The sequence below is a fragment of the Thamnophis elegans genome, chromosome Z, assembly GCF_009769535.1.
Source record: "Thamnophis elegans isolate rThaEle1 chromosome Z, rThaEle1.pri, whole genome shotgun sequence".
Taxonomy (NCBI): Eukaryota; Metazoa; Chordata; class Lepidosauria; order Squamata; family Colubridae; genus Thamnophis; species Thamnophis elegans.
The window spans coordinates 82,722,962-82,736,865 of NC_045558.1; the positions used below are offsets into that span (position 1 = coordinate 82,722,962).

The window sequence follows — 13,904 nt, forward strand, 5'->3', positions numbered from 1 at the left end:
CAAGGGTGTAGCCGCTGTGCCTGAGAGCAAACTAATAATAAATCCCACCTTCGTCCGGTCACTGGGAAAGTCTTCCGCTCTCAAACTCAGGAACAGCTGGCATTGTGCCAAGAATGCTGCAAAAGTATCCGACATAGCTACTGGGCACTTCCTCCGTGGCTGGGGGGGGGCAGGGGTTTGCAGGTCTCTGAAGCTGAGCAACTTGACCAGCCAGCAAAGGAAGCTGTTGAGCCAACTGGGCATTCTCAGCACGGAGTTGCTCCATTGTAGCTGAATGGAGGTTTGTTTAGGTAGGAGTCAAACTGTTCTGACCCCCCCCCCTTCTCTGTCCAAGAACGAAAGCCAAAAGCAAACGTAAATCAGAATACTTTTAATCAGTTCAGACTCTTGTTGGCTGCAAGCCCAAAATAAAGTAAGAGATAAGCTCTCTGGCAGCAATTAAACAAGCTTCTCACAACAAACCACTTATCCAAGTTGGTTTCTCTGAATCATGAACGTAAACGAGAACGTTGAGTCCTGGAACCCGGGCATGGCACGAACAGTTCCCTTTATACTCAGGAGAGGATCCCAATGAGCAACAGCTGCTCGCAGTCATCTCCTGTAAGTACTCAGTTGTTCCTTCCATCAACTCACGAGTGTTTCCCTGAACACTCCCTCTGATCCAAGGCTCTGCCGCCACCTGGTGGCCAACCAGTCTCTCTTCACCCTGCTCGGAGTCGACACCCTGTCCAGGGTCCTCCACCTCCTCCAAGACTGACTCATAAGCCCCCTCGCTGTCCGAGTCTGGCAACAGCTCTAATGGCTCCTGCCAGGCCACAACAAATAACATAATCATATATCAAAAACATCTCATAAATAACCAGCAAACTATTACAACCATAACAAACAAATTTATAAGCCTTCCAAAATAAAGCAAAGACCCAGCAGACCAAAAAGAAGAAAAGAATAATTTGTAACTTCCTACAACACTTTACTACTACTGTGTGGAATAGACATAAATCCCAACTAGCAATCAGAAAACATCACAGAAACTCCTTAATTTCACAACACATAGACAGACTCAATCATCGTTTCAACTGGGAAGCTGCGAGCATCCTAGACTAAGCTAAATCCAAAAATGTTTGGAAGCTTGACATTCAGATAAATTAGCCATCAAAAGACAAATCACATTTAGACACCATTCAAAAGAGACAGTAAAAAAGTTAAAAGGAAACAAAAAGACCAAAATACATCCTCTCCAGCAACCTAAACACAGAGAAGCAGACATTATAGTAAGTAAGGAGAGCCAATTTGGTCTAATGGTTTAAAACACAAAAAGCAGAGATCGTAAGTTTAAGTCTTGCTTAGCCATGAAAACTTGATGGGTGATTTTGGTCCAATCATTCTTTCAGTCCAACCCACATCGTTGAATTGTTTTGGGTGGGGGGAGAGAAGTGGGAGGAAGGTGCATTGGATATGTTAACCCACCATGATTGTTATTGTTTGCAAATATAATAAAGGCAAGAAAGAAAGAGGAAGAAAGAAGAGGGAGGGAGGAAAGAACAAAGGAAGGAAGGAGAATATGAATGAATGAAATGAAATGAAATTATTAGCACCAGATAACTCAAGCAGAAAACAATATCCTCTTCTTTTCTAGGAGAAAACCACATCTCCACCAATACTGTTTAGGCAATGTTGCATATAAGCAAACACCACATTCACTAGCGTTAATGATGCTACTTACTACTCATTTGGGTAATGAAATGTTTGTGAGCAAACAATCAAACTCAACAGCAAGGATTTCATAGTTAATTCTTTGGAAGGGCAAACTTTTATCTTGTTACTTTCCATCATTTTTCTTAAGTTACATCTTGCCTACATTTTGGTTTTCAGATAGGTGATCTCTGTTACTAAGTTAATTTGTTTTCATCTTTGGTTTGAAAGGGGAAGAATGTGAATAGACTTTCTAAATGAGATTATTAGTGAACATATACTGATTTTTATATTCCATTATTTTTACATTTTTCATTATATACTGCTCTTGATGACAGAAGATAAAATATTTTTGCCCATACTTTATATCTTCTTTGAGTTCTAAACAGCCATTGAACTGTTTCTGAGTTATTTTGTTTTCTTCTTTACAAAAGCTGTTACCATCATATGTGATCACTTCAACTAAAGGAGGAGATAGCAATGGCTATTGTTCCCATTGCTGCAGTTTCCATATCTATAATGTGCTTGGAGAAAGCATATCTAACAACGTCTCAGTGCTCGTTTGCCTAGATATCAATAAAATGAGAACCCAGATTGTCGGGAGCAATATGCTGACCCTATAAACTGTTTAGAGAGGGCTCTAAAGCACTGTGAAGCGGTATATAAATCTAAATGCTATTGCTATAAACTACAAGGTTGAAGGAGCCATTTTCCTTTTTGAAATCTTACAGTCATCCTCAGCTATTTTGTTCTCAGTTTAATTTAATTAAAGTGCTTGCTAATCTTTATATTACAGTAATATATGTTTCATATATATATATATATGAAAATATTGACCACATTTTTTAATATCAGGAAGAGAAGAAAAGAAAGAGAGAGAAGGAACATTGTGATACTGAAGGTGAAATGGATGACTTTGATCCAGGAAAAAAAGTGGAAGTTGATCCACCTTCTGATCGTCCAGTCCGGGCCTGTAGAACTCAACCTAGTGAGTAATTTATATTTGGTATATCAGTAATGTCAGTCATGATAATGCATTTACAAAAGTCATGGCAAATCTATAATATGCATGTTAAAAGTAACTTGTCATGATACTTTGGATGACACCAGCATTCACCAATATCAACAAATATTCTGAAAAGCATGCCCCATTCTCATATGATTTTTAGTAACTATGTGAGAATGGAATATGCTCTCAAGAGGCCTCTGCACTCTCCAGAAGTTGTGTGTGACGGCTATGCTCTTTCATAGCATTCAGAGCCTCTGAAATCACGTGAGAGGGGTGTGTGCTTTCATGCACTTTTGGAAACTTCAGAGACTGCAGAAGGGTATTCTCCAAAACCACTTCAAGAGCGAAGGCCTCATGCAACTAGTTGCAGTCTTGGGTAGGCTAGAGCCTCTCAAGCAGTGTGTAGTAAATCCTAAGACAACAAGGCAGCCTTTTTGATGTCAGTGGTGATGTTAGAGCTGAATTAGAAGCCCAGACCTTTACTTCAGGTCCAACCTCAGTGCTACTGCCAGGTTTGTCTCAACTTAGATGTTTAGGAAAAAAGACTCCATTCTTTGAAGTGAAAGACTCTCACTAAAGTCAAGTAGTTACAGTGAAAGCAAAGCTGGATCTGAGTAATCCTGCACAAAAGTTGCAATTTTCCCCTTCCTCTGGCCCTCTCCCCTAGAGCAGTCCGTTGGTGTCCAATAGTATTTCTTTTTGATGATTTGGGATTGACTTTGAAGGTTGGTGCCTTCAAGTTTTGCATACTATTCTCGGGCTTCATCCTTGATCAGCCAGTTTAGTCCAGCTCAATAACTTCTTATCACTCTGGCATTTTATGCCATATCCTTAGATTTCTATCCTTGCACATTCCCAGGCCAATTCTTATGTCCCGGTGGCTTTCCCCTCCCTTGCATTTTATGGTAGGATTCCATGAAGGGAGGTATGCTGTAGGTGGGAGGTCTGACATTCTGCCACCCCCCCCCCCTTGAAAAGACATTAGTCCTGTAGGAAAGGAGACAAAAAGGAGAGATAGTTGGAGTTTAATTAGGCTTATTTGGATATTTGTGGTGGAATTTATGAAGACATTTTGGTGCTTGCACATGTTGGGTATCTCCCCATTCTATCTGTGAGGGCAGGAAATCCTTCCACGCAATTAGATACTGAATTTTCCTCAGTGTCTGTGAGAGTCCAAAATGTCTTTAATTTCAAAATTCTGTTCCCCTTCAATTAAAATGAGAGTTGGTGTTGGTTTTGCAGGGTGTAGGGGTTTCAATTGCTGGTTTCAATAGGCTACAGTGAAGACAAGGTATACATGCCTAAGTGGTTTTGGTAGGTCCAATTGAATTATTACTGAATTGATGAATCTGCTGACAGGGAAAGCGTCAATGTATTTAAGACCCAGTTTTTTCAATGGCTGCCTAGAATGAAGATATTTGGTGGAGAGATAGACTTTATGTTAAAATCTTTTGGTTTGGAGCATTTTTTGTTGGCATTATTTTTATAGATTTCTCATGCTGCTTCTAGCGTTTTGCGCACTATTGACCAAGTGCTTTGAAGTTGTGGAATCCATTTTGCTCATGGTGTAGTTTGTGGCTTGGCCTGGGGTAATTCAGACATTGCTACAAAGTCCTGGCCAGTGGCGACTTTAAAGGGGGTGAAGCGTATACTATGTACTACGTTATTGAAGGCCACTTTTGCAAAGGGGAGGACTAAACCCAGTTGTTCTGTTGGTAGTAAATGTGGCAGGACGCCATTTGTACATTCACACACACCTCATTCATCTGGATATGATGGGAAGATATCCCAGGAGTAGTGCCAAGCAATTTTAGAAGCTCCTGCCAAAATTGTAAAATCAATTGAACTCTGTGATTTGAAATGATGAGCTCCAGGGCTCCATGGAGTCTATACACATGTTGCACAAAAAGTTTGGCTAGGGAGCATGCTGTGGGAATCTTAGGGCATGGTACAAAATGTCCTTTTTGAGGGATGGCCATGCAGCTTGCAGACCTCCTCTGTCCCCCCCTCCCCCCCTCCATGCCCAGTCCACTTACTTGTCACTTTCCCTGCAGGAGTTGACAATTGTCTCACCTAGAATGCTAACAAGGGCAATTTACCTCAAGATTAGAGAGGCAATATTTCTCAAGCCTGGCCAGGAATAGGAACTTTGCTTCTGGCTCTCTGAGACCTTTCCATGCATTACTGGGTCTAGCTGACAGAGGCCTGGGCATGGTGGGAAATAGGGGAGGTAGTGAGCAGATGAGTAGGGAAAAAGTCAGACTTATTGTGAGTGATGGTGGGGAAGCAGGAGGCCTATGGACCTAACTGGCTGAGAACTTCAAGCCCGTGGCAGTAAGTAGGTAAAATTTATTATGGTCAAAGACCAGCAATACACATTAGTTTTTACACTATATTAAAAAATACAAACATTAAAATATAATTAAAAAGTATTGACATTAAAAGTGGATAATAACATAATGGTCCAAAGATTGTTAAAGGTATGTTCAGATAATTGGTACAAGATGACTTCTGTAGCCAATTTTTTTCTTATGGACATTGCAGCAGCACAGAACTTTGCCACTGCATACGTGGTAACTGGGTTAGTGTTCTGGAGGAAAAAGCCTAGATAAAAATTGTCTGCCCTCCCTGGCAATCTCTCTAATAAGGGGAGAATATGTGCAGACCTATAAGCTCTGTATAGCTCGCAGTGTAATAGAACATGTGAATTATCTTCCACTTCTCCTTTACCACATATATAAACGTGTTCTGCTATAGGTGTTCTCTTATACCTTATACCTGCCCTGGAGGAGTGCTGAAGGAAGAATGTTAAATCTGGCTCTGAAGAAAGCTATTCTTTGTTTTGGGGAGATCAGGTCATTTAGATATCTTGCCAATTCTCACACTCCCTGTTTAATTCTGTCCCTACTGTGGAGAGGCAACCTATTCAGTTTTTCTTGGAACTCCATGTCCCTCATTCTATTAATTACTACTTGCTTTGCTTGCTCAAAGCCTAGGGACATTAAGAATAATGGTGAGAGCCCATAAGAGCCCAGCTTGTGATCAATTGCCTGTTTCCAGGGGGATGGGAAATTGTCAGTCAACACTAGTGGGGACAGTCCCTCTGGGAAGAAATGCATTTTAAGCCAATAAATGATCATCATCTTCCAGGCTCTTACCTGAATTTGAGGCATGCCTGTCTCAATTCTTAACTGGGCATTTGGAGTTCCATTGGGTGCAGCTAAGATGGCTCGCAGGAATTTAGTTTGTATGGTTTCTAGCAAGTCTCTCTTTGCAAGGATTCCTGATTGTGCCCCGTAAAGAATTTGTGCCTCAAAAAGTTTTAAGGCAGCAGGTACTAACTGACCTCCACCTGTATAAAAGAAATGTTTGATTGCATTTGAGGACCTAATGGCTACTTCCAATGTGTGATCCAGGTGTGCCTTCCATGTCCCTAGCGAGTGGAAAACCACACCAAGGTATCTAAATGTTCTAACCTGTTCCAAACTATGTCCTTCTATCTTCCAGGAGTATTGGCTTGGTCTTTTAGCAAAAACTAAAATTTTTGATTTATCAAAGTTAAGGACCAGCTTGTTTTGCCTGCAATAGTGTTGCCCTAACTGTTTTCTTCAGTCCTACAGGGGTTTGTGAAATGATAGCGGCATCATCAGCATATAAGAGAATTGCGTTGTGCTAGGTTAGGAGGATGGAAATCAGGGTTCTGTAGGAGATCAATCAAGGGATTAATATAGAAGTTAAAGAGGGAGCGGGACAGGATGCAACCCTGCCATACCCCTTTTTGTACCCTTACTAAGCTGGTTAAACTCCCTTGGGGATTGCACCTCACTTTCAGGGTGGAATTGTCATACAATTTTTGCATGAGGAAGAGGAGTGTTTATCGATAGTGGTGCATTTTAATTTCTCCCAGAGGGTGATCCTGGATATTGAATCAAAGGCCTGTTTAAAATCCAGGAAGGCCACAAAAAGAGACATTTTTTTAAATGTGTATTTTTGCACTAAATGGTGGAGTACCAAGATATGATCCACTGTGGATCTTCCTTCTCTAAAACCGGCTTGTTTGTCTTTGATTATCCCCCCTGAAATTAGCCCGTGGCAAGTTTCTGCACACCAGTGGCCTAGTTGACTGAGGTCTCTCAGGTCATGGTATAGTGGGAGTTATCAGGGCAAACACATTGGCAAGCACCCAAATTGTGATGACACAGACACTGGGGTGCTGCACTGGGCAGTGGTTGTAAGTCTGTTTTGGTCACTGAGCAAATGGTTGTAAGTCGAGGACTACCTGTATTGAAACAATTTTGTCCTCATATTTTCTACAAGAAACTTTTGAAAGAAAGATCTCATTTACAGATCTATTCAAAACAGATTTGGATCCAGATGCTTGAAATATTTATTCCTTCAGCATAAGTCTGGATCTGCTTAACCTCTTATGTATACTGATATGTTTAAGGTTTGTTGAAGATTGCCTGCATAAGGTCTTCTTATTGCAATACCCATATATAAAATTCCACACACTGAAAGTTTTCTTCCTCTTCACTGGTATCTCTTTAGTATTTTTTGGAAGATATTTGATTTATCTTATTTAATTCTATTTATTGCAGCTTTAGGTGGTGCATTTTGGGTTTGCTACCTGTTTCCCTGAAAATAAGACTTCCCCGGATAATAAGCCCAATCAGATTTTTGAGCACATGCACTAAAATAAGCCCTCCTCGAAAGTAAGCCCTCCCTGAAAATATTGCAACACAGCAGCAGCCATGAGGTGGCCATGCTTGCCGCCTCCTGCACCTCAAAAATAATAAGACTTCCCCAGAAATCAGGCCAAGCACTTATTTCAGGGGTCAAAAGAAAGTAAAACTCTGTCTTATTTTTGGGGAAACAAGTATTTCTTTTTTATATATATTTTAATGAATTCTATTTTTAACATTTGCTCTTTTGATTAGTTCTTTTTTCTGGGAGGGAAGATAGAATATTCATTACTTAAATGAATGATTAATTTCTTATCTTTCTTGTGAAGAAATACATTCAATAGTAGAAGACTTCTGTAGAAATATCTTATAATTAGAATTGTGAAAACATAACAATTACTTTTCAAACCTATTTTTTATATTGTATTATAGCAGAAAATGAGAGCACTCCTATTCAGCAATTATTGGAACATTTCCTTCGTCAGTTACAAAGGTAAGAATATATTATATATAAATATAATAAGATGTACAACTGCTGTTTTGAAATTTATATGCTTAACAAGGTGTCATCTCTGATTAAGAGGTGTTTTAAAGTTTAAAATTTCTTTACCAGATTGATTTACTTTATTCTTTGCAATAAGAAAAGGGCTTTGGACACTCTGGAAATATTTATGGATCATATTGCTTGGTACAGGTAGATGAGCTTTAATCATGGTTCTTAATTTACCTCCAGGTTGGGAAGACCCTTTCCCATTTACTGGACATTTATGTTCATTTTTGTTACATTTACATTTATATTTACATTACATTTGTGTTAAGAGCCATGGTGATGCAGTGGTTAGAATGCAGTACTGCAGGCTACTTCTGCTGATTGCCATCTGCCTGCAATTTGGCAGATCGAATCTCACCAGGTTCAAGGTTGACTCAGCCTTACATCCTTCCAAGGTGGGTAGAATAAGGACCCATATCGTTGAGGGTAATATGCTGACTCTGTAAACCGCTTAGAGATGGATATAAAAAGCACTGAAGCGGTATATAAGTCTAAGTGCTATTGCTATTTGTCCTCCTCCTGAGAACCCAGATTGTTGGGAGAAATATGCCGACCATGTAAACATCTTAGAAATAGCTGTAAAGCACTGTGAAGTCTAAGTGCTATTGTTATTTATTGTATGGAATCTAATGGGAGAAGAATAGGTGACTACTTTGAACAATATTTGCACTGAACTATGTCTCTTATTCATATGATAACTAAATTGAATTATTGCTTTTTGCAGTAATTCAATATAGCAACTAATAGGTTTCTATAATTAACCCTCTACCCATCACCAAGCATCTTGTCCTCAGAGCACTTGTCTCGAATTTTTGACTTTCTCCAGGAATATCGGCTACCTAGATCCTCTTAAGCCATGTAGAAACATGCAATAGGTGTACCTAGCAGCACTAAGATTGTAATGGGTGATTTAGAGTAGTTTCTCACAAACATTTTGCCTTCTTCCTACCTATCCAAGACATAAAGTCTATAGGTCTTTTTATAGTTACATATCAAATTAATCCAGTGATTTATATCTGCAATTGGCTGCTTTCAAGAAGATTAATTCAATGCAGGTAGTGTTTAAATAGTTAATTTAGTGACAGAAGTTACAATGGTGCTGAAAAATGTGACTTACAGTTAGTCTTCACACTTAACAATCTTTGCAGCATCCCTAGAATCACGTGATCAAAATTCAGGTGCTAGGCAACTAGCATATATTTTGATGGTTGTAGTATTCTAGGATTAGGTGATTGCCATTTGTGATCTTCCCAGAGGGCTTCTGACAAGCAGAATGAACGGGAAAAACAAGTTTTGCTTAAGGACTAAGATTTACTTAACCACAATATTCACTTAACCACCATGGCAAAAAAGGTCATAAAGTTGGGTGCAACTCATTTACAGAATATCAGTTTTCAATTCAATTGTATAGAATGTGAAGGATGTGTGTTTGTGTTTTGTTTTTATAATCGTAATGTATACTGAAGATGTCATTTAATTTCATTGTACAAGGTGCAATGACAATAAAACAAACTAAAAAAGAAATTCTAGTTCCAATTCTGGCATAGGTTAAGGACTTTCCATATCTCATCAGTTGCTCTCTGAGGGGGACTCATTCTTCACATCTTCCTCATCTATCTCATCCTACCCCAAACACTAATTCTAGCAGATGGGAAAGAAAACTATCAAGCAAATAAATTCACTGGAAGGATAACTTAATCGGAGAATTAGTGGGAGGGAACAAAGAATGTTTAATCATCACAATTTGTGTGTCAGTTTCATCTGAAATTCCCCCATCCTTATGAACTGCCTTCAAAATTACTAGAGTTTATCTCCCAGGATGAAGAAACTTGACTTTCGGTCATGTCCAATTTCCCATTTGTGTTTGATGTATAAAAGAAGAGAGAGAAACCTTCCAATTCTGCTATGCTATGCTTGTCTATTAAACTTGGCAAGCTCTTCAGGCAAGGAAGATGGGGAAAGATTATGTGCCTTTCTGATGGATGAGATGAGAATTTTCCTTCTGATGGATGAGATAATGTGACAGAATACAGATCTGGCTTTTAGAAGGGAAAAGAAAGCAATGAAATGTTAAAAGGAAGGAAATTGCAATTCTGTCCTGAGAAAGTGGAATATATTAAATAAATACTCCAAATAACCTCACCAATTTATTTGATATAAGATGGGACAGATAGAAACTCTGAGAAACTTTAATGATTGTATTATGGTATCCTACAACAATGAAGAACATTTCTGGAATTTTTTATGCTTTAACTTTATCTATATTGAAAGCCTGTTAAAAGTCACTGGATTGTTTGATAATGTAAGTGTCGAAGGCATCTAGCTCATAAAAAGAAAAACTAGAAGGAGGAATATCGTATTAGGGACCTGTTGCAGACCCCCAAATGATTCAGAACAACTTTAGGAGGATAAATAAAATGTTAAAAATCTATGAGGACATCTCTTGAAAAATTTATTGTGCCATAAACAAGATGCCAGATAATTTCTGACTTCTCTTTGCCTTTTTCTTTTTTCTTTCCTTGCCCTTTTCAAAAGGTAGAGTTGCAATCTTGGATTCATTAATTGATTTATTGGTTAAATTTATATGATGTCCATTATATTGTCAAGCAACTCTGTGCTTTGATCTATACTACTAGAGACAGTGGAATTATAGAATAACAGAATTGGAAGGGACCTTGCAGGTCTTCTAATCCAACCCCCTGCTTAGGCAGGAAACCCTATACCATGTCAGACAAATGATTATCCAATCTCTTCTTTAAAACTTCCATTGTTGGAGCATTTACAACTTCCAGAGGCAAGTTGTTCCACTGATTAATTGTTCTGTCATGAAATTTCTCCTTAGTTCTAGGTTGCTTCTCTCCTTGATTAGTTTCCACCCATTGCTTAATAGTTGATTGAAAATCTCAAAGTAGTGGGAACTTTGGAGGAAAAATGATTATTGTTAGAATTCTTGATTTTTACAATTACATAGATTTTAAAAAACTAGAACTTGGATTTTCAGAAGGCCAATTTTAATAACTTGGAGAAATAATAAAATATTCTGGGGATAAAATTCTAAAACCAAAGAAGTTATAATTGTTAGAAATTCCTTGGTGCAGCAGTTGAAGATGCTGAGCTTGTCAACTGGAAAACTGACAGCCTGGTTCAAGATCCATAGTGCCATGCAATGCCCCACTTCCTGCCCATCTAACAATACGAAAGCAGGCAAATGTAAGTAGTTTAATAGACACTACTTTTGTGGAAAGGTAAAGTATTCTGTGTAGGGAGATAGCTATGTGGGCCATATGACCACGGGGAAATTTCTTCAGACAATGCTGACTCCCTTGGCCATAAATAGATGGAAACATCTGAATAAGCCAATATGTTTAAATATGCAGATTGCCAAGAAGTAAATATAAATAAGACTCCTTATAGAAAATGGAAGAAAGGCTAACAGCCAAGGAAGTCTAAACTCAGCCCTTCAAGCTAGGACAGGTCATGAAACAGAACAACTGTTTCAATAATTCTACTTTACTATTGTAGGTTGTAGTAAAAATAGGCTATTGAAAGTTTGGTAGAGTATCCCTTTGTCCCTTTTTATACCAAACAGAATCATGGCAGGTTAATTTAAGTTTATTTTTCATGCCTTTTTCTTTCTTAAGATTGAATTGTCATTTATCAATCCTTCTATTTCTTCATCATAATTGTACTGATACTCCACTATATCTACAGTACTGTATGAAGTTTCAGCCCAGTAGGTATGAGGTCAGGAAAGCTAAGCTAGCAAGAGAGACAAAATTCATCAATAAAGATTTTAAAAATATGTAAGAAGAAAACGATAACAGAGGCTTACTGCCTATTTCAACCAGAAAAAAAATTAAGATGAGCAAGAAAAAATAGAGGAACTCAATTCCTATTTTGCCTTTGTCTTTACATCTAAAGGATCTAGTGATTTGTGTAGCATTTGAGGAGTCCTGGAGAACTGGCTGGGGGTGCCAGAGGATTGGAGATGTCTCCCTGCTCAAGAAAGGAAAAATAGAAGATCCTAGTGATTATTGAACAGTGATCCTAGCGTCAATACTTGGAAAGATATGTTAGAGCAGATAATAAAGCCAATCATTTGTAAGTTTTTTACAAACAATGTTGTCATTTGCTAAGAGTCAGCATGACTTTTTCAAAAGTAGGCCATTTGAGACGATTGTTATTTTCTTTAAGGAGGCAACTATTTTTTTTTCTGGGGGACTGCAACAAATACAATTTATGGTGATTTTAGCAACTTTTAACAAGGTTCCACATTTCATTGACAGAGAGCTAAAGTATGATTTGGAGGGTTCTACAGTAAAGTCGATCACAATTGACTACCAGTATACTCAGAGTCAACATGCATATCTCTTGGGCCAATACTATTCAATATTTTAGATAATGGAATTGGTAGTTGGTAATTGGTGACTACTGGTCACAAAATGGAATGACTGACCAACCTGGGAAGATAGAACAAGATTGCATTCTAATCTGGACAAGTTGAAAAACATGGATAAGAACAACAAAGTATCCTTCAGTAGGGATAAATCTAAGTTATAAAGTTTAGTGGAAAATATTTGCATACATAAAAGCTGGGGGAGTTTTAGCTTAGAGACACTCCTTTGAAAAAAATTTGATTATGATCATTGCCAACAACTTGCATATGAATAAGAAATGTAAGTCAGCTTTTAGAAGGACTTATGCAATTCTGGGCTGCATTAAAGTCATTGCATGACAAATGTGTGAAATATTTATTTCCTTCTATTCCGAACTAGTACAATCATATCTGGAATTCTGTTATGATTCTGGACATGGCCAAAAGATATTGGTAATTTAGAATAAATTCAGAGGAGGATGACAAATACAATACAGAGACTTCAGAATATACTCAAGAAAAAACAAAAAATATCAGTTTAGAGAAAAGAGAAAATATAATAACATTGTTTAGAGGTGGTATTCAGCAGGTTCTGACCAGTTCTGAAAAACCAGTAACGGAAATTTTGAGTAGTTCGGAGAACCAGTAAATACCACCTCTGACTGGCCCTGCCCCCATCTCTTCTCTGCCTCCCAAGTCCCAGCTGATCAGGAGGAAATGTGGATTTGCAGTAACCTTTCCCTGGAGTGGGGAGGAAATTGAGATTTTACAGTATCCTTCCCCTGCCACACCCACCAAGGTACGCCCAGCAAGCCATGCCACACCCACAGAACCGGTAGTAAAAGAATTTGAGTCCCACCACTAGTTTAGGTACATATAGAAGGATGTCAAAGGTCAGGAACTCTACAACATAGAAAGTAGATCCAGAAATAGGTTGCAGCTATGTAGATTTCATTTAAATATGAAGACAATCTTCTGTAAGATCAATAGAACAATATAACAATTTCTCTAAGTAGCTTATCCATTTTATGGGAAAGTTCTCAAGGTTTTGATCCATTAGGAAATATTGGACTTTATGATTCTTGTGGTTTCAACTCTACATTTTTATGATTCTAGGATACTTTTCACGCACATAACTTTCTCTCAGGAAAGGGGAGTTGATTTGCTGGCAAAGGAATAGAAAGATCTGACAATTTTGAAGAGAGGTTGAAGGAAGAAAGAGATTGCTGCTGAACTAAAAATGGATTCTGGGCAGCATTGGCTATTGCAACTTGTTTGTTCCAGGGGAACCCAAGACCATTAAAGCAGTCCAAAGGAGAATGGAATAAAAATAGAGTGTATATGATTCAAAAATCATCAGAAAAAGAAGATGGGATCTGAAAGCATGTCTTTTTGGTGCAGGTGGTCCTAGGAAGGAGGATTTATGTAGTTGAATATAATAGACTCCATCTTAGCTGCCTGAAAGGGATTTCCAGTCAGTGAATTTAAGCCCTTAATCTGGATAGAGAGGATTGTAGAAATACTATGCAAAGTTCTGCTTTTTGTTTTATTCTACTTTCATTAGGAACAAACATAGAAGGAGGCTTTTTGTCCCAA

The 13,904-nt window shown here is 38.3% G+C and overlaps 1 protein-coding gene across 8 annotated transcripts in view; it reads left to right on the forward strand.

Moving 5' to 3' along the window:
* BRD9 (bromodomain containing 9) overlaps positions 1-13,904 on the forward strand; it is a 60,970-nt gene that overhangs the window by 16,093 nt on the left and 30,973 nt on the right. For 6 of the 8 annotated variants that reach the window (XM_032237345.1, XM_032237350.1, XM_032237347.1 and 3 more), the window contains exons 3-4: positions 2,548-2,680; positions 7,816-7,876. In XM_032237345.1, coding sequence (XP_032093236.1) covers positions 2,548-2,680; positions 7,816-7,876 — 194 coding nt within the window. The remainder of the gene's footprint in view (positions 1-2,547; positions 2,681-7,815; positions 7,877-13,904) is intronic. The other 2 variants (XM_032237346.1, XM_032237349.1) reach the window with 1 other exon arrangement.